General features: G+C 34.5%; 1 protein-coding gene across 6 annotated transcripts in view; it reads right to left on the bottom strand.

Annotated features, from left to right (window-relative positions):
* The window catches only part of Clock (clock circadian regulator), a 119,964-nt gene that overhangs the window by 53,364 nt on the left and 41,673 nt on the right, over positions 1 to 24,927 (bottom strand). For 5 of the 6 annotated variants that reach the window (XM_026386463.2, XM_026386467.2, XM_026386456.2 and 2 more), the window contains 4 exons: positions 10,074 to 10,163; positions 6,920 to 6,979; positions 5,761 to 5,909; positions 2,642 to 2,733 (listed from right to left, as the gene is read on the bottom strand). In XM_026386463.2, coding sequence (XP_026242248.1) covers positions 2,642 to 2,733; positions 5,761 to 5,909; positions 6,920 to 6,979; positions 10,074 to 10,120 — 348 coding nt within the window. In that variant the 5' untranslated portion in view covers positions 10,121 to 10,163. Of the gene's footprint in view, positions 1 to 2,641; positions 2,734 to 5,760; positions 5,910 to 6,919; positions 6,980 to 10,073; positions 10,164 to 24,927 lie in introns of those variants that run through there. The other variant, XM_026386494.2, reaches the window with a different exon arrangement.

Raw genomic sequence — 24,927 nt, 5'->3', positions numbered from 1 at the left:
GACTTTAGAAATGTAAAATCTAACATATCTTTTGAATTCTACCTTTCATTCTGGCATATTAACGTCAGAATGTAGATTTACTTAATAGCTGTACATATTAAAAATGCTTGACATATTAAAAATAAAGAAACAATTTTTTTTTTAGGAATGTATACTAAAATCTATGAAGGTAATCATGAGAGAATTATATTCTCAAAGTTCTTACATATCTGTTTTCTCTGTTAACAAAACAAATGTAGTAATCTCAAGAATCTTAGGTTTAGTTTTTCTTTAATGCTTATCTATTGACAATTAATTAAAAAAAAAACCTTTCCATTAGGAAGAAATATTTGTAAATAACCTTTTAATGCTTATTGGTAAACATTAAGGATATCAATAAATGAGAGTAGATATTACACCAATTTTTTAATTTATAAGAAATTTTTCATGCCAATAAAGCAAATAGTTTGATTAATATTATTAAACAACACATGAAAAGACTTACAGACACTGATAATATTATCATAAAATAAAATTTAGAAACAGTTATTTCCTTTTTCTGTTCTAGACATTAGCACATTATATTAGCATGTATGACATATTTTTGGACAATATCAAACTCTTTTATAGAGGAAAAAAACAAACAAAATTTGGGAGCTAAGGTTTGTAAGTAAGTATATACTAATTTAAAGAACTAACTGCTGGTTACACAGTAAAAAGTTCCTTGCCATGGTTGACTTTCACTAAAAATAAAAATTTGGTGGCAATGTCCACAGTAACTAAGGGCCTGGGATCAGAGGTCAGTCTACCTGCAGTGAATCCCAGCTGAGTCACCTACTTACTAGCTGTGTGATTTCAGACAAGTTTCATAATGCCTTTGTTACTTAATTTCCCTATATGGAAGTGAAAAAGATATTAATATCTACTTCGTAATATTAGTTATTATGACACACAAATACTACAATCTAGGATTGTTATGAGGATTCAATGAGTTAACAAGTGAAAAGTGCTCAGTTATTTTTCAGTTTCAAAGTAGAGGTTTAAATTTTACAACACATTTATATTCCAACAAATTTTCATAAGACAATGTTTCTGGGGAATACACAAAGACTCAGTCCAACAACTAACTGTTCCACCTAAAGTATAAGCAGAAAAACTCTAATTTGCAAAATACTTTGCTTCAGACTTTAGTAAATATACAAAGATATTTGAGACACAGACATTACATATACATATGTTATAAAGATAAATGCTTAATATCTAAAATAATAAATGCAAAGGACAGAGGTGAGTACATTTAACAATCTCTATATCCTCACCTCAAATGCTTTCTTGCATTTATGTCTATTTTATGTATTTTTCTTGTCCTTCACTTTAAATCGAAAGCAAACTACCTCTCTCCTATTATAAATTTTTGTAGGAATTTGATACTAAATTCTGTATACTTTGTATGCTTAGGTGACACCTACATTATTCTCCATGGGGAAGGATTAAAAAGTAGAAAAGTAAAATTAATAAATGTAAGTAATTCAAAACTTTTGTGGTATTATCACTGGTTGTATGAGGTATTAGGTTCTGTTATTACAAGCAAAAGTGCTCTGAATTGTTCTTCAAATAATTTTGTCACAGAAGAACATCTGTTCATTTCCTTTTAAAAGCTTCTACTAAATTTCACTTTTTATTTTTCTATTTATATTTTTCCAAACTCTTCTTTTATTATTATTTTGTGTTGTTTGGGGCAGATTTTAATTCAGGGCTTAAAAAAATAGTCTCCTGCCCAGTAGGATACTACTATAGACTGAATGATTGGGTCCCTCTGAAACATTCCTATGTGGAAGTTTAATTCATGAGATGAGTGTATTTGAAGGTTGGACTTGATTAGTGCCCTTATAAAAGTGGGCCTACAGAGCTTCTTTGGCCCTGCTGCCACATAAAGTCACAGAAAAAAGATAAACCAGGCATGTAGGCACATGCATGTAATCCCAACAGCTACCGAGGCTAAGGCAGAAGGATCACAACTTCAAAGCCAGCCTCAGCGAATTAGTGAAGCCCCTGACTCAAAAAATAAAAAGGGCTGAGAATGGGATTGGGATGTGGCTCAGTGGTTAAGCACCCCTAGGTTCAACTCCCCATGGGGGGGGGGGGGAGGGAAGAAAGTAAAAGAAAAAAGACAACCATCTATGAACAAGGAATCAAGAGCTCTCACCAGACATCAAGTCTGCTGATGGACTGTTAGCCTCTAGAACTGTGAGAAATAAATTTCTGTTTTTCACAAGCCACCCAATTTATGGTATTTTGGTATAGTAGCAACTCAAATGGACTAAAACAGACATATTTCATAATAATATCTAACATGTAATGAATAATAATTCTACTCTTTTTCAGATGCAGTTGGTATAGTCTCAGGTTCAGAATTCAGTATAGACTTTCATTAAGTATCTCAAAAATTCAGGTACTGAAAATATAAAAATTTGGTGCTACTCTACCAAACAGTATTATTTGTTTATAACACTTGATAAACTTTAATTGAATACATAATTGCAGTGAATTAAGATTTTTCCATTATTAACAATACTTCTAAGACTATGTAACAGTTAATCACACACCTATGATTTCTTTGTGGAGGAAAACAGAACTTTTCAAAAATTAATTCTGAACATACCTCTAACATTAATTGTGTAAACTCTTCATTACTAAGGAATGTCGGTTTCCAGTCCTGTCGAATTTCACTAGCATCTGACTGTGCAGTGATTTCTGTAAACAGATTGACACATTAGTGACATCCTCCAATCACTCCATTTAAAGATGAGAATGACAGGCAACAACATTTATTGGTCTACATATCAAGAGGCCAGGTTCTGGTGTAAAATAAAATATTTGTGTTAATGTGGGAAGTTATCTCTTTGTTAATACCAGTCAATGATTTTGGTTTTTGTTTTTTAAACCCTAAGGAACTATCTCTGATAGCCTTTATGGATGATAGGCAGGCCTGAGATTGCACTCTGTTTCACGCAATGACCAAATAAGTATAAGAACAAGCAGTTGGGCAAAGTGGTGCAGGCTTATAATCCCAGCTACTCACTTGAGAGGCATATAATATATGAAGAGTAACTAAAAGGCATAGCTACTAATTCCATGGAATACAGTCATTCTTTTAAAATTCATATCAATTACATAAATTTAGGGAAAAGGTCTTAAATTCTCAAGCAAACCCAGTGAAGTTTAAACACAGGCCAATTTCACAGGGTTAAGTACTTAAGAATTACTCTTTAACATAAATTTTATTTTTGTAAAAATTATATATTCAATTTTGGAGGGAAAAATGATCTACTTAATGCTCAAATTAATCCTCCACTGTCAGAGGGAAAAGCATGCATTTTGAGCCATTTCATTCAATAATTATTTATTAAATTCCTACAGTGTCTAAGAAACTGATTTTATAAATATGCCATCTATCAAAGGGTGATGAGATCAGTAAGAATACTATTTATAAAGGTAAAATGTAATGACAGTCATGGCAATAAAAATGAAGGTAAGCAATTCTAATACATTTACAAACAAACCAATAGAATTTGGTAACTCTCTTATGGTCCTGAAATATATAAAAAAAAAAATCCAAAAGTATTTTTAAGTTTGAGTCCTGGCTGACTAAAAAAATGGTGGGATAAAAATGAAAAAAGTAAGTTAAGAGAAAGAAGTGATTTGACAAAAGGAAAATGAAATCAGTTTTAGATGTACCGAGTTTGAGGAGACTATGCAAAAGAAGTATCTAGAAGTTATCTGAAAATACAAGGCTGAATATTTTGTATCTAAAAGATTTGATAGTTTAACCCATTAAGTCTCAAGTTTTCAATTCTGCAAATATTTCAATGAAACTGATGTGGGTTAAAATAGGTTGGAAATCATAATCCAGAACTTGCATATTATTAATATTAGTAAATAAATTAAAAATGTGGTAAAAGTATAATATTATGTAATATATAATACTATATTTAAGCATTTATAGATGTTCCACATCTGGGACAAATGAACAAAATGGGTTAATAGAGATACTATTGCCAAATCTATAGAAGGAGGCAACCAAAGAAAAAATGTAGAGAAATTAAGAGCACAAGGATAAGCCTTTGAGAAACATCCCATTTTTAGAAAAAGAAAGAGGAAAGTAATTTTAATTAAGAAAGGGAAGAAGCAGCACAATTTAGTGAAGCCAAGGGAAAAGAAAGCCAATGAAGAATGGATATAATATTATACAAGAGGATGAGGTGTAAGAAAAAGCTTTTGATTTACTGGGGATGAGTGGATAATGTCATTAATGAAATTAACAACAGTAATTTCAAAGAGTGGTAAAACATAAACCAGTCTAGTGAGGCATTACTAAGTGAGCTAGGGAGAAGTAAAAAAGAGGCTCTAATTACTATCTCTCCTCCTGAAAAGTTCTGCAGTTTCATTTAAATCTGAAAAAGGAAATATCCTTTTATCATTTTTTTCTAATCTAGTATATCTGCTACCAAAACATGTGATATTATTTAATTTTTTTTCCCCTTTGTGCTAGGGTTGTGACCTGGGGCCTTGCACATGATAGGTAAGTGAAGTGCTCTACCACTGAGCTACAAACCTCAGCCCCCTTCAAAATTTCTTTTCATGAATTGTTTAGTTAAGGTGATTTTCATTAATTAACAAATACTCAATTTTTAAAATATCATCTTTATTTCTCAGCTATAAACTGAAATTACCTTTTAAAATAACTTACAAGCTCCCCCCCCCCTTTTTTTTAAAGAGAGAGAGAGAGAAAAGAGAGAGAAAAAATCTTTTAATATTTATTTTTCAGTCTTCAGTAGACACAACATCCTTATTTTATTTTATTTATTTTTTTATGTGATGCTGAGGATCGAACCCAGCGCCCCATGCATGCCAGTGAGCGCATTACCACTTGAGCCACATCCCCAACCACCCACCCTTTTATTTATTTATTTTTTTTAGTTGTAGATGGACACAATACCTTTATTTATTTGTTTTTATTTTTATGTGGTGCTGGGGAACGAACCCAGTGCTCACACATGCTAGGCAAGTGTTCTACCACTGAGCCACAACCCCAGCCCCTTACAAGGCCCTTATTAGATGTGACCTTTTCCCTTCTTTCAAATCACCCATAACATTCCAACAAAACATGCTCCAGTTACAATGAAGTCTCCTTGCTTCTCTTTTGCATATGCTACCTTCTTTTATGTAAAATGAAGTTTTCCTTACTTAATCTAAGACTCAATTGAAAAATTAATTATTTTAAAGTTTTATCTGATATATTCTTTCCTTTTTGTTACCATTGCGAATTTACAGTTTTTAAGCATTATTCATATCATGGTCATTTGTATTATAATTATCTACTTAATGTTTGTCTCCCCCTGGCTTGAGATCTTGAGGACCAAGAATGTTATCCTGCATCATAAAGATCTAGGATATTATAGGCACGAAATAACTGTTAGTTGGGTGAAAGAAAGAACATACCAGGAAATCTGTTTATAAAGGTGATTGGTTTCTTTCATGTCCATAATCCAAGCTACTTGAGAGACTAAGCAGGAGGATCGCTAATTTGAAGCTAGCATGGGCAACTTTGCAAGATCTCTTAAAAACCAATAACAACATTATCAACAAAAAACTCTTTGAATAAAGTTGAGGGAGGATCCAATCTTCCATATCTGTGCCAAGATCCTAACTCATTATACTTTAAGAGATAGTCTTATTTAAAAACAACAACAACAAAAAGTTTTACAAAATAAAATTTACCTTTATGTTTTCGTAAAAAATCAATGCTCTTCTGCAAAACAGTAGATTTGTCCATCTTTCTAGCATTACCAGGAAGCATGGATCCCAGTTCTTTAATAAGAACATTAAATTGATCTCTTCGTTTCTTTTCAGATTTGTTTCTTGATACTCTAATGAGAAAAGAAATTAAATAAGCAGGTTTTTTTTTAAACAAACTATTACAAAACAATTTAAAAACTCAATTTGGATGCAACATAACATGTATTTCTGTAAATACAGATAGTGATAAATATTTATTTCCAAGGTTTCCAACAATATAGGGTTAATCTTGGTAAACCGAGATGAAAATTTGTTGTCAAGATTAACCCTATAAAGAAGCTCTGTTTTATCCAACATTTGACAAACATGTTTTCTATGACAATACCAATAAGACAAACTGAGTTCACATCGCAAGTTTCAGTACTCTAATATTCCCAAGGATTATAAATTTACAAGATTATAAACATTAATGAGATACATTTTATGGAAGTATATGGAATATGTATTAAAAACTAGTGAATAGGAAAAAATTACCCACCTAATGTAAGTTTTAAACTATACACACGTCTAAAAATGAAACTTTTTCTACTCCCAGATTTACTCACAATGGTGAATAATCTATACTTCAAAGACCCAGCCTCCAATATAGAGTTGTAACATTTTTTTTTTTTTTTTTTGGGAAGAGCGGTGACTGCTCACCTGGCTAAGCAACCATGACAAGTTGTAACATTTTGTATCTCTCTCTCCATTAGGAAATGAGCCCCAATTTTTCACCTAAGCATTAATGAATAATTATTGTTATTCTATGTGAAGCAGCAATCAATAAACAAAGGGCTCTTGAGACAAATAAACCCAATTATTTATAAAGCAATTAATCATTTTACAAGAACTCCAATTACTTGCTCTATAAATCAGATTTTCTTTTAGTTTTTGTTTAAGCATAAATATTTTTCCAAAAGGTCAAAGAATAATTTTATTTAATGTATAAGCTGCATATTGATGTTCTAAACTCTTCTCCTTTGCTAATATACATAAATTCTAAAAGAAGATAACTCTTGGAAATCATTAATTTTCTATTTACTCACAATTACATTTATGTATCATTCATTTATTTCCTATTTCACATCTCACATCAAGCTACCTTTTTGCTTTGTCCTTGTCATCTTCTTCCACCAACCCATCAAAAATACTACTGTCATCTCTAAAAGAAAGAAGAAAGTATATAAAGTAAGAGCAGACTAAGCAACAGCAACACTGAAGTGCCAGGTGAATTCATTTGGTTAAATCCTAGGATGTTTGTAAAGTCAATGGATTGCACAAGCTCAATAACTACTAACCTATTTTCTAATAAAGTTCAGCTATGTTTAAATTTTGAAAGTTTTTTACATATGTAAATTTTAGAAGTATTTATCTTAGCACTACTACAGATACACAGCAACAATGCTAAGCAAGAAATTAACCATTTTAAATATCTTGTTTCAAACTTTTAATGACCAGTGAAAACCTATAGAAAGTCCATTTGTCATTATGTAAATTATTCACTTGGAATTATTTTATTAACTATAATAACAGGGCTGTGGTTGTGGCTCAGTGGTAGAGCGATTGCCTAGCATGTTCGAAACCCTGGGTTCAATCCTCAGCACCACATAAAAATAAACAAAATAAAACTATTGTGTCCAACTAAAAAATAAATATTAAAAAACCCAAAAAACTATAATAACATAATTTAACATTTTTAAGACAGTCACTTCATAAAATCAAATTATTCGCAAACATCAAAATATCTAACACATTAAGCCTTTCATTCATTTACTGATCTATTTGACAAATATTTATTAGCACTCATGTGCTGGGGTCTATTTTGGATGTGGTTACAAAGCAGTGAATAAGACATGTAGCTGCTCTCTTACAGCTTATTTTTTAGTAGAAATAAACATGAAAATTTGTGACAATAGGTCTTATTTTTATAAAAGATATAATGTTTTAGTTACTGGGGGTTACTTTAGCTTGAATGCATAAGGAAGGACCAGTCTAGTTCCATTTAGGGAAGGATATATTGAGATGGAGAGCAGTGATCTAAGTGACAAGACAGAGTAGCTATGGAAGGAACCGAGGGAAGAATATTATAAAGAATTACATCAAGAGTACTAGTGGCTAACTTCTTAAGCTAAGGAATGATATTAAACAGTTTCCAGTGGCTTATGAACTTTTGTGTGGATTCTCCATTTACTACTTTAGCCACAGCTTTCTAGGATTCATAAAGCCTAGTAGCCAGGGCTGGCGTTGTGGCTCAGCAATAAGAGCGCTCGCCTAGCATGTGCGGGGCAGTGGGTTCGATCCTCAGCACCACATAATAAAATAAAATAAAATAAATGAACTGTGTCCAACTACAACTAAAACAAACAAACAAAAAGGCTAGAAGCCCATAAGGTGCTTGTTGGATTCACTATTGAGGTAAGCCATAAACTGTGTTTCATGGAAGTCCGTGACTAGATTTTAGAGATTCTATTTATGCCCCCAAATCATAATATTCAGAGACATAAGGAACCCACTTTATGTATCAACACATAGATATCAGACCTAAAGTCCTATTTTCTAGAATGAAAACTGGAAATCATTAAAAAACCTAGGAGCAAAATCATATTTAATCCCTCTGGGGCAGTGAAAAAATATCCCTTCTGAGGGAAGAGTTCTCAGAGATTACATATGCAACTATGGCAGGATCCAAAGCTATAGTCATTGTGAGGCAACCTCCCTAAAGAAATTCCTTGCCCCTCAGGTCTTACGTTCTGGTAGAACACAAATTATCACTATTTAGTTCACAGAAAGGGAAGAGGACTACCTTCAGATGTCAACAGTCACTTCTGTGTGCAACTCATGTAAACTCTTAAAAAAGAATCCTCCACAGGCAAATCACAGTGTGCAATACAATAAAGGCACATAACTTTAGGGTCAGACATATCAACACAGGTTAAGATTCCAGCTCATTGCTTACCAGCTATGTGACCTTAAACAAGTTATTCAACCTCCTTGACCTACCCCTGTAAAATCCTATGAAATTATTGTGAGGTTAAATAAAATAATATGTAAAAATATTTTGGGGCTGGAGTTGTAGCTCAGTGGCACAGTGCTTTGCCTAGCATGTGTGAGGCACTGGTTTGGTCCTTAGCACCACATAAAAATAAACATATAAAACAAAGGCATTCTATCCATCTACAACTACCAAAAATTTTCTTTAAAAAATTCTGTTGAATATTTTTAAAAAATCTTTTTAAAAAATGCTGTTGAAGGGTAGGTGCTTCAAAATTATTCTATTTCATCAAATTTAAGACACTACTGGCTATAAGATTCACCATTACTTATGTATCCTAAGGAAAAAATGCTACCAATTAAATTAAAAGTTAATTCTAAGACTCACCAAATGTTAGATGTTAAAATGCTAAAATACAAAAAACAACAACAACAACAAAAAAACCCTTAGAGTCAAAGAAATAAGGAGGTTTGTCCTTTTCCCAAGAGTGAAATTTAAAGATTACAATTCAACTAATTCAAAGAGATTCCCTTTGAAACTGCAAGCACCAAACTATTTTAACGTCCGAATTTCCTCTAAGAATAAAGGCTGAGGACCTGACCCCTGGATCTAAGGGGCACCAGGGAAGCTGGTAGAATTGTTTCCTAGTTAAACCTACATATATAGATTTATGTATATAATATATGTATATTTTCTACCCTACCTTTTTTCACACTGTGACTCCTCACCTCCTATGAAAGTTTTCTTTTCACCTAAGTCCCCAAAAATGGAAATCTGAGAAAGAAAAAGATCTCTATTTTCCTCAGAGCTGGCTTTGAATAAAACCTATTCCCTCACCAACCTGTTTTCTGAGATTTAGTGGAGCATAATAAAAGGTATTCTCTCACTCCAGTTTCATAATAATCCCAATTATAGTTACCTCTCATCAGTCACAAATGCCAAGATGCTTGAAGGGATGAAGTTAGCACCAAGAGATTCTAGAAGGTGCCAAGGAAACATTTGCAATTGTTACAATTTCCTTCAGAGCAGCTTTTGACCAAAGTATTCAAAATTACAATTCAAGACCTATTTAAATCACAAGCCATATGCTGCTTGCTGACTTTGTTATGTACCTTACTTTATAACATGTTTGTTCAATACAAAAATTAAATATAGTAATTATGTTTAAGCACAAAACTTCTAATGATTTGATATAGACCATTATTTAATAGTGAATTTAAAGTAGCCTTATATAATTCAAAATAAGGAGTTTCTAAAAACATACCTGTCAACAATTGAGCTCATTTTACTACAGCTTACGGTAAACAACATAACATATTACGTTTTCGTCTTGTGGTAGACATTTGTACTTCTCCTTGGACGAAAAGAAAAATAATTATTATTAGTTTTCTAAAACACTTCCTTCTACAAAGTTACCTTGAAAAATATCACATGTTATCATGTATACTATATGTTATATATTATATGTTACCATTTATGTTAATTCACTGATAGGGCTAGGCACTGGGCTAGGTAGGATACTAGGTAGGTAGGTATGCTATGGTTGGAGGAGGAAGAACAATGGAGGTTTATATTTTGTCCCTGGTGAATGGAGCCCTCTCTCTGCTTCCTAGTTGCCATGTCCTGAGCTGCTTTTCTCCACCATGCCCTTTAGTCATAATGTTCTGCCTCAGCTCAGACCCAGGACTTCGGAGTTTGCCTACCATGGACTGACTTTGAAAATGTGAGCCAAAATACACTCTTCCTCCTCTAAGCTGTTCTCTTCTGGTCTTTTGGTCACAGCAACAAAAACTTAATAAACAATCGGCAATAAAAAATCTGATGAAACCCTATTTTCCCCTAACCAGTAGGGCACACTTTGGAAATAAAGGGATGAAAGACACAGTCTCTGTAAGCAAAAATTTGCAATGAACACAGAAGAAGATACTAAATAATTATATTAAGATAAATAATGAGGCAAATATTGGCAAATGGCATCCCTGGTAAAGGAGTAATTAGGTTTGCCCATGGAAATAAGAGGGCAAAGTCTGAAGAAACAGTCTTGAGGACAACAAGTCACGTCAAGAGTCAAGATTCTTGTTACTGAAAGTCTGTTCCAGATGCCAGCAGCATCAACATCTTCTGAGATTCTGTTAATTGGCAAATCTTGGGTTCAATCACAGTCCTATGAATCACAATCTACCTTTTCACAAGATCTCCTTGTAATGTATATAACCATTTAAGTTTGAGAAGTAAAAGACTAAAAGACAGGAAGGGGTAACAGCTGAAAAGACTCTAAGCCAAAGGAATGGAAATTTACAAAAGCACAGGGCTTCATGAAATGAGAGAACTTATTTGGTAACTCAAGAGATTCAGTATTTTCTTCATAGGAAAACTAGGCATATTACAATGTAAAGTTTTAATTACTAGAGCATAAAGTGAAAAGAGGAGTGGTGGAGGGGTGAAGGCAAATCAGTAGAGAAGAGCCTTAAATAAATAAAGGGCCTCACACCTTTTATACACAGAACTCACTGCTTTTAAATTGAATCACAAGCCTAAAATTTGACTCTCTAAATTCTGTGTAGATTTCCTGAAAATATAAGGCAGATTTATCTTATGTCTATAGTCATGAATTAAATACTTAATAACTATCTTGAGTCTATGAAATATACTAACAGTTTTGAGGCATAAGAAATTCTACTTTAAACATAATCATCTTTCTTTAAAAGTTTGAATATGTAACTCCAACTAAACCAAAGAAATTTAAAGTACTACTAAGAAAGGAGAATCTAACATATTCTGCTGTTAACAGACAAGAGTAGTAGGAATATGAAGTTAAGGGGATAATTCTACAGACCAAGCCTGTGCATTGGCCCTCGACATGCTTTCTTTTTTAAAAAAATTATTTTTGTTTTAATTAGTTATACATGACAGTAGAATTCATTTATATACTTTGATATATCATTCATAGATGGGATATAATTTCTCATTTTTCTGAGTGTACATGTTGCAGAATCATATTGGTCATGCAGTCACATATATACATACAGTAATAATGTCTGTTTCATTCATCTTTCCTATCCCCACATCCCCTCCCCTCCCCTTCCATCACTTCCCTCTACCTAATCTAAGGTGATGTTATTCCCTAGTGCCACCTGCCTTATTGTGAATTAGCATCTGCATATAGAGAAAACATTTGGCCTTTGGTTTTATGGGGTTAGCTTATATCACTTAGCATGATATTCTCCAACTCCAACCATTTACTGGCAAATTCCATAATTTTACTCTTCTTTAAAGCTGAGTAATATTCCATTGAGTACATATACCACATTTTCTTTATCCATTCATCTACTGAGGGATACCTAGGTTGGTTCCATAGTCTAGCTATTGTGAATTGAGCTGCTATAAACATTGATGTGGTTGCATCACTATTCCTATTAAAATCCCAATGACATTCTTCATAGAATTAGAAAAAGCAATCATGAGATTTATTTGGAAAAATAAGAGACCCAGAATAGCTAAAGCAATCCTTAGCAAGAAAAGTGAAGCAGGAGACATCACAATATCAGACCTTAAACTATACTACAGAACTGTAGTAATAAAAATGCATGGTATTGGCACTAAAACAGATGTGTAGACCAATGGTACAGAATACTAGACACAAGAGACAAACCCACATAAAAATGGTTATCTCATACTAGACAAAGGTGCCAAAAACATTCACTGAAGAAAAGATAGTCTATTCAATAAATAGCAAAACTGGAAATCCATATGTAGCAAAATGAAATTAAACCTCTAGCTATAGCCCTATACAAAAAATCAACTCAAAGTCAATCAAAGACTTAGGCACTAGAACAGAGACCCTGAGTCTAATAGAAGAAAAAATAGGTCCAAATCTTCCACCACGTCAGCCTAGGATCTGACTTCCTTATCAAGACTACTAAAGCGCAAGGTGTAAAATCAAGAATTAATAAATGGGATGGATTCAAATTAAAAAGCTTTTTCTCAGCAAAGGAAACAATAAAGTGAGGAGAGAGCCTACAGATTGGGAGAAAATCTTTACCACATGCACCTCCAATAAAGCATTAATCTGTGGGATATATAAAGAACTCAAAAAACTCAACACCAAAAAAGCAAATAACCCAATCAATAAATGGGCTAGGGAACTGAACAGACACTTCACAGAAGAAGAAATACAACTAATCAACAATTATATAAAAAAGTGTTTGACATGCTTTCTTTTAAAAGCAATTACCTAAGACCAGTTTGGTACTGCTCTGGCTTAAGTCAATAGGATGTTACATTCGTTGCAAAACAACTTGTTATCCTCACAGCTATTCGCAAGAAATGGAATACCCCACCCTGCCAATGAGGAGGACATAACTTGTCCTGAAAGGGAACTTTTGAGACCTTTATACAGACCAAAGTTTTGAAGAATCAGGAAGAGAAGATAATTAGAAGCAAAAGTCAATGAACATAAAATCTCTAAAACATGTTCCAAATAGAGTTGGTCACCATGAGCCAAAGTGACCGAGAGTTGTCTTCAGATCTTCAGCATATCATTTTAATATCTCTGTAATAGTAACATCTACCGCACCCCCCATAGATTTTGCCAGGGTACCTGTCGGTAAAATAACGCACAGCAGAGACTTAAAAATCTGATGCTATTCTACTGTCAGTCAGGAATTGGGAGGTAGTAGCTACGTGGGACTTTCTAGAAACTTCCATAAAACCCCAGTTTTAAAAACTAAGGAACAAAGGGGCGAGTTGTTCCTGTCTGGAGACAACCCATTCTTTCCCTTGAGGACATCTTTCCTTTCTCCTAAACTTTGCTATACTACATTTGGTGTTTTGTTTGACATTTTCTCCAGTGGTAACACAAGAACTGAGTAACAGAATATGACCTTTGGACCATAGCTGATAACACTGTGTCTGTTTTCCAATGGACTTTCATAAGCAGAAGAGAGAATAATGCTTGATAAATGAAACTGCACTGTCTTTATAGTTTTGGCTGCAGAAAAGGCACTGTGAAGGCCAAGAATTCTTAAAAGAAAATGACTGAAGGAGTCAAAAGTAAGAGTTAAAAAGACTAACACCTGATAAAATACTCTGATTTTTAAGTGTCCGGGCTAACATGTGCAAATGGAACATATAATTGCAGAAATTTACGGCCAGAAGAGAATTTAAAGATCATTTAAGAACACTCCCCTGATCCAACAGAAGAAATACTTATCATGGTAATGATAGAGATTGGCTCTATCATTAGACAAAAAGAATAGGGCAAAGGTAACAGTCAGTTTGGGTGAATTAAAAAAGAACAGTACTACTGAAAAGGTCAGATTTGAGCCTTATTTAACAAGACACCTTATAAGCCATCAGGATGCCTGTTTAGTTATCAAAGGGTAGAAAATCAAGATGGTGGAGTAGAGGGTGGCTATGATTTCAGTTGCTCCATGGTTTGAGATTCAAGCAGCAGGATTACTGCTTCTCAGTGAGTGATGGGATGCTATTGGGACACTACAAATTAAGAGGGTAGAGACTCTGCTGCTGAGCTAATCCCAGCCAAGAGAAATGCTGTATCTTGCTCCACACACAAACTACCATGCTCAAACTTTGTGATATTTTGATGATACAAACAACTGAAGTGACAAAAACTCCAAACTAATGACCAGGCCCTAAGTATGAATGGCTTGGGAATGGCCCTTGGGCCCCACACATAGACACCCACTCCTACGGCAAAAAGAGAATTAAAACAAACACTGGGATGGGTGCAGTAGCACATGCCTATAATCCCAGCAGTTTGGGAAATTGAGGCAGGAGGATCACAAAGCCAGCCTCAACAACTTAGGGAGACCCTCTGCAACTTGGCGAGACTTTGTCTCAAGATACAAAATAAAAAGGGTTGGGACGTGGCTCAGTGGTAAAGTGCCCCTGGGTTAAATCCCTGGTTTAAAAAAAAAGAAAAGAAAAAAATGACTGTGGATACCACATCTAAGAGGGATCTCCAATCTATTTCTCCCAAACCATTTAAGAATGTCTACAGTTGTTAAGTGAAGAAGAGCAACCACACAAGATGTACCTCACATACCCTGCTACATACAGCACAACTACCAAATCTCCACGAGGACCTGACTCTTTTGAGACCTATAAAGAAAGTGGAATCCTCAAGCTCTAACACAAAGTACACTATATCAAAATATGCTACTCATCGCCAAAGAACTAACAGGGAAACTATATTTCAAAACCCACTTGGAAATATATTGAAAAACACAACAACCTGATATCCAAAAATACCTTGGGCAAGAGAAAACTAGGTAGGCCCTAAAAAGAACTACACGTAAGCCAGGGAGAGAAATGTACAAAACTCAACAAAGAAATACAAGAAATAAGAAAAAAATATGGTAACATGATATTTACTACAGTTCATAATTCATTAGCAAGAGACTCAAAGATATTGAAGTGGGTGCAATACCACATAAGGAATTCAAAACAATGACTCTAAAATGGATTAATAAATTCCAAGAGAATACAGAAAAAAACAACTAAATGAATTTAGGAAGTCAGGACAGGATAAGAATGAGAAATTCAAAAAGGAGATAGAGATATTGAAAAGGAAACAAATGAAAGACACAATAAATCAAATAACATATTTAATTGAAAGTCTCTCTAAAAGTGAAGCAGGCATCACAATACCATACTTTAAATTATGCTACAGAGTTACCGTAACAAAAACATCATGGTATTGGCACCAAAACAGGCACAAAGACCAATGGAATAGAACAGAAGACACAGAGACAAACTCACATAAATACAGGTATGTCATACTAGACAAAGACACCAACAAAATACATTGGAGAAAAGATAGCATATTCAACAAGTGGTTTTGGGAAAATTGGAAATCCATATGTAGTAGAATGAAATTTAACCCCTTTCTCTCACCCTACAGAAAACTCAACTCAAATTGGATCAAAGAGCTAGATGAATATCTAGATCAGAAACCCTGCTTCTACTAGAAGAAAATGTCAGCTTAGGGACTGACTTCCTCAACAAGACAACTAAAATAAAAAAATCAATAAATGGGATGGTATCAAACCAAAAATCTTCTTCACCACAAAGAAAAGAATCAAAACAATCAAGAGAATGAAGAGATCACCTACAGAATGGGAGAAAATCTTTGCAATCTGCACCTCAGATAAGCTGTCAATTTCCAGTATATACAAAGAACTCAGAAAACTTAGTACCAAAAAATCCAAATAGCCCAATGAATAAAAGGGGAAAAAAAATAAACAGACACTTTTCAATAGAACAAATACAAATAGACAGCAAATATAAGAAAAAATATTCAACATCTCTAACAATTAGTGTGGTTTTAATTTGCACTTCTCTAAGAATTCATTTCACTCCAGCCAGAATAGCAATTGTCAAGAATACAAGTAATAATAAATATTAGCAAGAATGTGGGGGAAAGGGTACATTCATATATTCCTGATGGGACTACAAATTGGTGCAACCACTCTGGAAAGCAGTATGGAGATTCCTCAAAAAATTAAGAATGGAACCACCATTTGACTCAGTTATCCCACTTCATGGTATATATCCAAAGAATCTAAATTGGCAATACTACAGTGATGCAGCCACATCAATGTTTATAGCAGGTCAATTCACAAGAGCTAAGCTATGAAGCCAACCTAGGTGTCCTTCAACAGATAAATGGATAAAGAAAATGTGGCATATAAAAACAATGGAGTATTACTCAGCTATAAAGAATGACTTTATGATATTTGCTGGTAAATGGATGGACCTCAAGATTATCATGTTAAGTAAAATAAGCCAATCCCCCCAAAACCAAAGGTCAAATGTTTTCTCTGACATGTGGAAGCTAACCCACAATAAGGGGGAGGAGAGAGGAAAAAATCAGCAGTTTTGTGGATTAGACAAAGGTGAATGAAAGGAAGGGAAGGGGGAAAGGAATAAGAAAGACAGGAATGAATCTGACATAACTTTCCTATGTACATACATGCATACACCACAGTGAATCTCAACATCATATACATCCACAAGAGTGAGATCCTAATTAGAATAAGATATATTCCATGCTTGTATAATTATATGGATTCTAGATAAAATGGATTCTATTGTCATTTATAACTACAAAAATAACCGATAAAATAAAATAAAGGCACAAAACACCTCAAAAAAAAAAAAGATAAAAGAAAAATAAAGTCTGTCTAAGGTGCTAAAAACACGCATTGGAGAAAATATACCCTCTTCAACAAATGGTGCTGGGAAAACTGAAAATCCATATGCAACAAAATAAAATTAAACCTCTATCTCTCACCATGCACAAAAATTAACACAAAATGGATCAAGAACCTAGGAATTAAACCAGAGACCCTGAGCCTAACAGAAGAAAAAGTAGGCCCTAATCTTCATCATGTGGGCTAGGCCCCAACTTCCTTTATAAGACTCCTATAGTGCAAAAAATTAAAACCAAGAATCAATAAATGAAATGGATTCAAACTAAAAAGTTTCTTCTCAGCAAAAGAAACAATCTGTAAGGTGAATAGAGATCCTACATCTTGGGAGTCAATTTTTACCCCTCACACATCAGATAGAGCACCAATCTTTAGGGTATAGAAAGAACTCAAAAAGCCAAACATCAAAAAAACAAATAACCCAATCAATAAATGGGCCAAGGACCTGAACAGACACTTCTCAGAAGAGGATATACAATCAATCAACAAATACATGAAAAAATGTTCATTATCTCTAGCAATTAGAGTAACGCAAATCAAAATTACTCTAAGATATCATCTCACTTCAGTCAGAATGGCAACTATTATACATACAGACAACAGTAAGTGTTGGCGAGGATGTGGGGGAAAAGGTAAACTCATACACTGCTGGTGGGACTGCAAATTGGTGCAGCCAATATGGAAAGAAAAAAACTGGTAATGGAACCATCATTTGACCCAGCTATCCAACTCCTAGGTCTATACTCAAAGGACTTAAAAACAGCATACTATAGGAACACAGCCACATCAATGTTTATAGCAGCACAATTCACAATAGTTAAACAGTGGAACCAACCTAGATGCCCTTCAGCAGATGAATGGATTAAAAATGTGGCATATATACACAATGGAATATAACTCAGCAATAAAAGAGAATAAAATCATGGCATTTGCAGGATGCAAATGGCACTGGAGAAGATAATGCTAAGTGAAGTTAGCCAATCCCCCCCAAAACAAATGCCTAATGTTTTCTCTTGAAATAAGGAGGCTGACTCATAGTGGGGTAGGGAGGCAGAGCATAGGAGGAAAAGATGAACTCTAGATGGGACAAAGGGGGTGGGAGGGGAAGGGAGGGAGTAGGGCGTTAGCAAGGATGGTGGAATGTGATGGACATCATTATCCAAAATACATGTATAAAGACATGAATTGGTGTGAACATACTTTATATACAACCAGAGATATGAAAAATTTTGCTCTATATGTGTAATATGAATTGTAATGCATTGTGCCATCATGTATTTAAAAAAAACAATTAAAAAATTTAAGAAAGTCTAGTAGATCATATTGAAGACAAAATCTCAGAGTTGGAAGACAAAGGGGCCAGCACTGAACATTCAGTCAGTATGAAAGAAAATAAGTAACCATCATCAGAATATAAAAGAACTTTAGAGATTAAATTAAAGAGGGTTGTGAGATATAAGTTATATCATGAATTATCTCTTTAGGAAAATAACAGAAAATTTTCTGTACCTTAAGAATGGCAGCTATCAGGAATACAAACAATAATAAATGCTAGAGAGGATGTGAAAAAAAAAAAGGAACACTTTTACACTGTTGGCAGTATTGTAAATCAGTACAACCACTATGGAAAGCACTATAGAGGTTCCCCCAAAAGACTAGTAATGGAACCACCATATGACCCAGCTATACCACTCTTTGATATATATCCAGAAAAACTAAAGGTAACATAAATAGCAATACATGTATACCCATGTTTGTTGCAGTAAAATTCACATTAGATACTATGGAACCAGCTTAAGTGTCCATCAAAGGATAAAAGGATATAAAGTAATAAATGTGGTATATATACACAGTGGAGTTTTCTTTAGCTATAAAGAAGAATGAAATTAAGTTATTTGTAGGAAAATGGAGGGAACCTGAAAACATTATGTTAAACAAAATAAACCAGAATCAGAAGCCAATGATCGTATAATTTCTCTCATATGTAGAAGCTAGCGAAGATAAAGGAAAAGAAAGTTTTGGGAGTGGGGAATCTCATGCAAATCAAAGAAAGATGAGTAAAGGAAACAGGGAGAGGTAGGAGAGGAGGGCAAGAGGAAACCCTGAGGAATAACATTGGCAAATTATTTTATTATATCGTAAGCATTCATGAATATGCAACAATAAATCTCACCATTACATATAACTGTCATGAACCAATAAAAAATATGAAAATTACATGACAAAAAATAGAAAACAAACTGGGCACAGTAGCATATGCTGTAATCCCAGTGGCTGGAGAGGCTAAGGCAGGAGGATCACAAGTTCAAAGCCAGCCTCAGCATCTTAGCCAGGCCCTAAACAACTTAGCGAGACCCTGTCTCAAAATAAAATAAAATAAAATAAAATAAAATAAAATAAAATAAAATAAAAGCATTGGGGATGTGGCTCAGTAGTTAAACATCCTTTGATTCAATTCCCAGTACCAAAAACTTTAAAAATCAAGAATTGAGTCTTGTAATATATAAGAAGGGCCTTGCTGACTATAAAAACAGTGAATCCAACACAGTTTTTAAGATATATAACTGATTCTTCATTAGGCTGTTTTGCTACTTTTGTTAGCAATATTCTTCCAAAAAATATTTGCTATCCATCTTAAACAACTTATCTCTCTCCCAATCTAGCTCAGGATTCCCTCCTATTTCTCCAGCCTGCTGATCAACATGCTTTTATGTAAGGGAAAGGTAAACAAGGAGAAACAAGGCCTGATTTGAGTACCCTAAAGCAAATGTCTTTAAGGGTATCATATTAACAAAATGATAACAAAGGAACAGCCAAAACACTGTCTGGGGAGTACCCTGTGAAACACAATTTCAATTTGAAAAGACTAGCTCATCACACTTAACAATGCTATGGATTCTAAGAAAGATTCAGTTTTATATGCTATGCTATATCCCTACAGAAACTGAAGAATAACTTTATTCTACTAAAAACAAAATAAATTTTATCATCAAATTTAAAAAAAATTGACATTAAAAGGCCAGAATATATGTAAAAATATTTCTCTGAAAGGATCAGTTGTAATTACTAGAATTCAAAGTTCACCAATTATAGTTATAGCTAAGAATTAAATGCTCCTTTACGTAAGCCACTGAAACCCATAGTCATTCAGTGATTTGACTTACCAAGTAAGCATGCATGCATGACATGCATGACATTGCTATTTTATGGCAACCAGAAGCAATGGTGGCATGCATCTTTCATAAACACTATTTTTAAAATTAGCTTAAAAAACATCCATCAAATGGAGATATTAGCAACTAAGAAACTAAACAACTCAAATCTCGCAAATAAAGAAGCAGATTTTTTAATTCAGCATACAACATTACACATAATTACAGAAAATCTGTCAGTTCCTCTTTGGAACAGAAGCCTGACACATAAAACACCACATCCTGCATTAAAAATAAATGTGCAGCTTATTAGTAATGACATGATACTGCTTGTTTTCTTGAATCCTATCTGTTGCTATCTCTGAAAACTTTCCAGTCTTAGCACTAATTTCTCCATTTATAATCATTCTAATCAACATATTAACATATATATCTTATCTTAAAACCACACTAAACAAACAAAATAACACACCAACCCCCTTCAGCTACTGTCCCACTTTTTTTGTTCCCTTTCCCAGGAAAACTGCTCATACACATGTACACCTCCCCAACTTTCCAATATCATAATTTTGGTTAAGTGGGTGTTTTGGAATTAACATTATGTTGACTCCTGTAAATGCAATTCACAGACCAGCCATGTAGTCCTATACTGTATTTCTACAGTCAGTGTTGTTGTTTCATTGTTTAACTATCTTTGTGCATACTTATTACCAATTTAGCCACAAATTTCACCCTAAATCTACTCTCTATATCCTCGAACACATTATATTCTAACGATCTTACCTTCTCACAACTCTTTATCTTGGAACCTTTTACTCCATTCACACTGGGACTAGGTGTTATCTACTATACCTGGAGATCAGCTGTCATTTTGGCATCACTATTCAGCATCGTCCTGGTAATTGACTAGGTCTCTAGTTAAGATACATGACCTGTTTCTTGTAACTCAGGCCTTCACCTTTTTAGTTTACTTTTTATTCTCGTTGAGTAACTCCTTTAATAATGACCTGAAAACAGGGACATGGCAGGTAAATTTTCTGAGACCTCACAAGTCTGAAACTGTCAATAGTGTGTATGTAACCTAGAGTTCAGTTAGAACTATAATCCCAGTGACTCAGGAAGTTGAGGCAGGAGGATCCCAAGTTCAAGACCAGCCTCAGCAAAATTAGGCCCTAAGCAACTTAGTGAGACCCTATCTCAAAATTAAACAAACAAACAAAAAAAGGATGAGGATGTAGCTCAGTGGTAAAGCACCCCTGGGTTCAATCCCCAATACCCCCTAACCCCCCAAAAAAGAGTTTAGCTGGACACTACATGCTGGGTAAGAATAATTTTTCCTTCAGCATTTTGAAAATTCCAGTATGGTGCCAAGAAACCTAAAGTCATTCTGAGTACTAATTCTTTATATGTGACCTATTAGTTCTTTCACCCTGGAAACCACCCTGTGTTCTAAAATTTATAGTGACGTGTCCCATTTGAATTTATTTTCATATTTCAATAGGTACTTTCTAATGAAAAATTCATGACCTCTTGTTCTGGAGTTTTCTTGAATCATTCTCTATTCTTTTTCTCCTCAATTTCCTCTATCCTGTCTTTCTGGAAATCCTATTATTTGAATGTTAGAGATCCTAGTTACATTGTATCACATCTTCTCTCCCACTTTTATCTCTTTTTCCTCTTTGCTTTAACATACCAGTTTCATTCCTCAACCTTTCCACTGAGTTTTTTTTTTTTAAATTTCTAATTTCACTTCTCTTTGTTTCTATTTCATATTTCCTAGATGCGGAATCTACTTTGACCTTTCTGAAACTATTAAATGGTAGGCTTATGTTTCTCTTAATTTCACTTTCCTATCTGGTCTCCATTTCCCCCAACTTGGTATTCTCTCTTTTGTTTTGACCTTTGTCTCTCACTTAAGAGGTTTTTCTCAGCTATCTAGTGATCTCTGGCCACAGGTTCGAATTTGGGGGAGGGAGCACTAGAAAGATCACTGGAAGCTTTGTCTTAAGGATTCTTGACTGTGAACTTTACTTTGGAGATAGAAGTTGGACTATATCTCTGGGGGAACTCTCAATGTAATTATCTTCAGACCTTTTCTCTCAGGCCAGTTACAATGTACAGAAAAGCATATTCTCCACTCTTGCTTGAAGTGTATAAAAACCCGTTAGCCTGGGTTCTCAAATCCCCTGTTTTCAAAATCTTATTCCCATTCTCAGCTATGTTTGTTGTTTATTTTATCCTTGATAGAGCATAAATATCCACAATTCTGCTAAATCACAGAAGGGGCAGTTGTCTGTTTCAGAGATAAGAGCGAGCTATGGAATACAATGTCCTCTTAAAAAGATTTGCAACCCTCAATCCTTTTTTCAGAACATTGCTTTCAATTTACAAAAATATTTTGAGGTTTTATTCTGCCAAGAAGTTTGTTTCTCAGCTTTCCCATAGCTGCTTACAACTCTTAAGTTCTGCAGGAAAATAACTACACTTCCTTTTGCTTTTCAGGTTTTGACATTTTGTTGCCATTGTTTTCTTTCCTATTCTCCCTATCCTGTGAGGCTACATTATTTGGGAAATCCTTCTACATTATTTACTTTTAATGAAGTTTCAAAAATAGGTGAAGTTTAATCATATTGTTTGCCATCTCAAAATGGAGGTTTCCCATTCTTGCTCTTCATGGACTTTCATTCCTACCCCTCTGATGAGATTACTCACTCTTCATCAGAAACATTCATAGTGGCAAATCTAATTGCTGTTTTACTGTACTCACCATTTGACCTCTTGGTAGCTGTGATTTATTAAATATTTTCTCTTCTTGGTTTCTGGGACAGAACATTTTCCTGTTTTCCCATTCATTTTAATGTCTGCTCCTTCTCCTATAATTAATATTGGCACAAGCCAGGGTCGAATACTTCTCAATCTGTCTATACTTCCTAAATAATTTAATCTAGTCATTTGACTTTGAGTACTTCTATATGCAAATGATTTCCAAATCTATGATCTCAGACCAGATTTTCAACTGCAGTCATATATACAACACTGTATTTTGACACATCTACAGAAATGTCAAAGGCATCCAAAACACTATTTAGCCAAATCAGAACATTTGATACTCGACTGTAAATTTGCTTCTCTCCCAATTTTCTTTTCCATCTTGACCTCCATTTACTCTCCCCATCACATAACTATACTGCAGCCACATGTGCACTGTTGCTTAAGCATCCTACATTCAGTCACTTTTGTTCCCACTGCCAGTAAAGCTCTTTTCTCAGATCTGCACATGCTACCTTGTTTTTCCAATCTTTACTAAAATGACTCCACTCAATACATCCTTCTTGGACTACCTAAAGGGAGCAGTCATCAGTTTCTACCACATTATACATGTTAATTATCTGCACAGTACTAATCACAAAACATTTGTCTTCCTCTAGAAAGCAATCTTCATAAAAGCAGGGTGGCTTCTGGGTGTTACCTATTGTATACTCATTATCTAAAATAATATCTGAATATAAGTAACAATAGATGTTGGCAAGGATGTGGGGTCAAAGAGTTCACTCATAGATTGCTGGTCGGACTGCAAACTGGTGCAACCACTCTGGAAAGCAGTATGGAGATTCCTCAGAAAACTTAGAATGGAACGACCATTTGACTCAGCTATCCCATTCCTCAGTATATACCCAATGGACTTAAAATCAGCATACTAGGTGTCTCAGCCACATCAATGTTTATAGCAGCTCAATTCACAATATCTATGCTATAGAGCCAACCTAGGTGTCCTTTAACGCATGAATGAATTTAAAAAATGTGGTATACATATACAATGAAATATTACTCAGTCATAAAGAAGAATGAAATTGTGGCATTTGCCAGTAAATGGATGATCTGGAGACTATCATATTAAGTGAAATAAGCCAATTCCAAAACACCAAAGGCCAAATGTTCTTTCTGATGTGCAGATGCTAACACACAATAAGGGGAGGAAGGAAAATAGAAGTTCATTGGATTAGACAAAGGGGAATAAAGGGAAGGGAGGGGGAATAAGAATAGTAAAGACAGTAGAATGAATCAGACATAATTTTCCTATGTTCATAAATGAATACATGACCAGTGTAACTCCACATCATGTACAACCATAAGAATGGGAGCCTAATTAGAGTAAATTATACGCCATGTTATGGTATGGATGTGAGGTGTCCCCCAAAAGCTCATGTGTGAGACAATGCAAGAAGGTTTAGAGGAGAAATGATTGGGCTGTGAGAGCCTTAACCCGATCAGTGAATTAATATCTGGATAAGATTAACTGGTAACTGAAGGTAGGTAGGGTGTAGCTGGAGGAGTTAGGGCACTGGGGGCATGGCTTTGGGGTATATATTTGTATTAGGCAAGGGGAGATCTATCTTTGCTTCCTGAGCTGCTTCCCTCCGCCACACTCTTCTGCCAAGATATTCAGCCTCATCTCAAGCCCCAAGGAATGCAGCCACCCTCCGACAGACTAAGACCTTTGAAACAATGAGCCCTCAAATTTTTCTTTCTCTACAATTGTTCTAGTCAGTTCTTTAATTACAGCAGTGAAAAAGATGACTAAAACACTCCATATACGTATAATATGTCAAAATATACTCTATTGGGCTGGGATTGTAGCTCAGCAGCAGAGCATTAAGCTAGCATGTGTGAGGCACTGGATTCAATTCTCAGCACCATATATAAATAAAATAAAGATCCACTGACAACTAAA

The sequence above is a fragment of the Urocitellus parryii genome, chromosome 10 (assembly GCF_045843805.1).
Source record: "Urocitellus parryii isolate mUroPar1 chromosome 10, mUroPar1.hap1, whole genome shotgun sequence".
Taxonomy (NCBI): Eukaryota; Metazoa; Chordata; class Mammalia; order Rodentia; family Sciuridae; genus Urocitellus; species Urocitellus parryii.
This window is presented reverse-complemented; position numbering and strand designations above follow the sequence as displayed.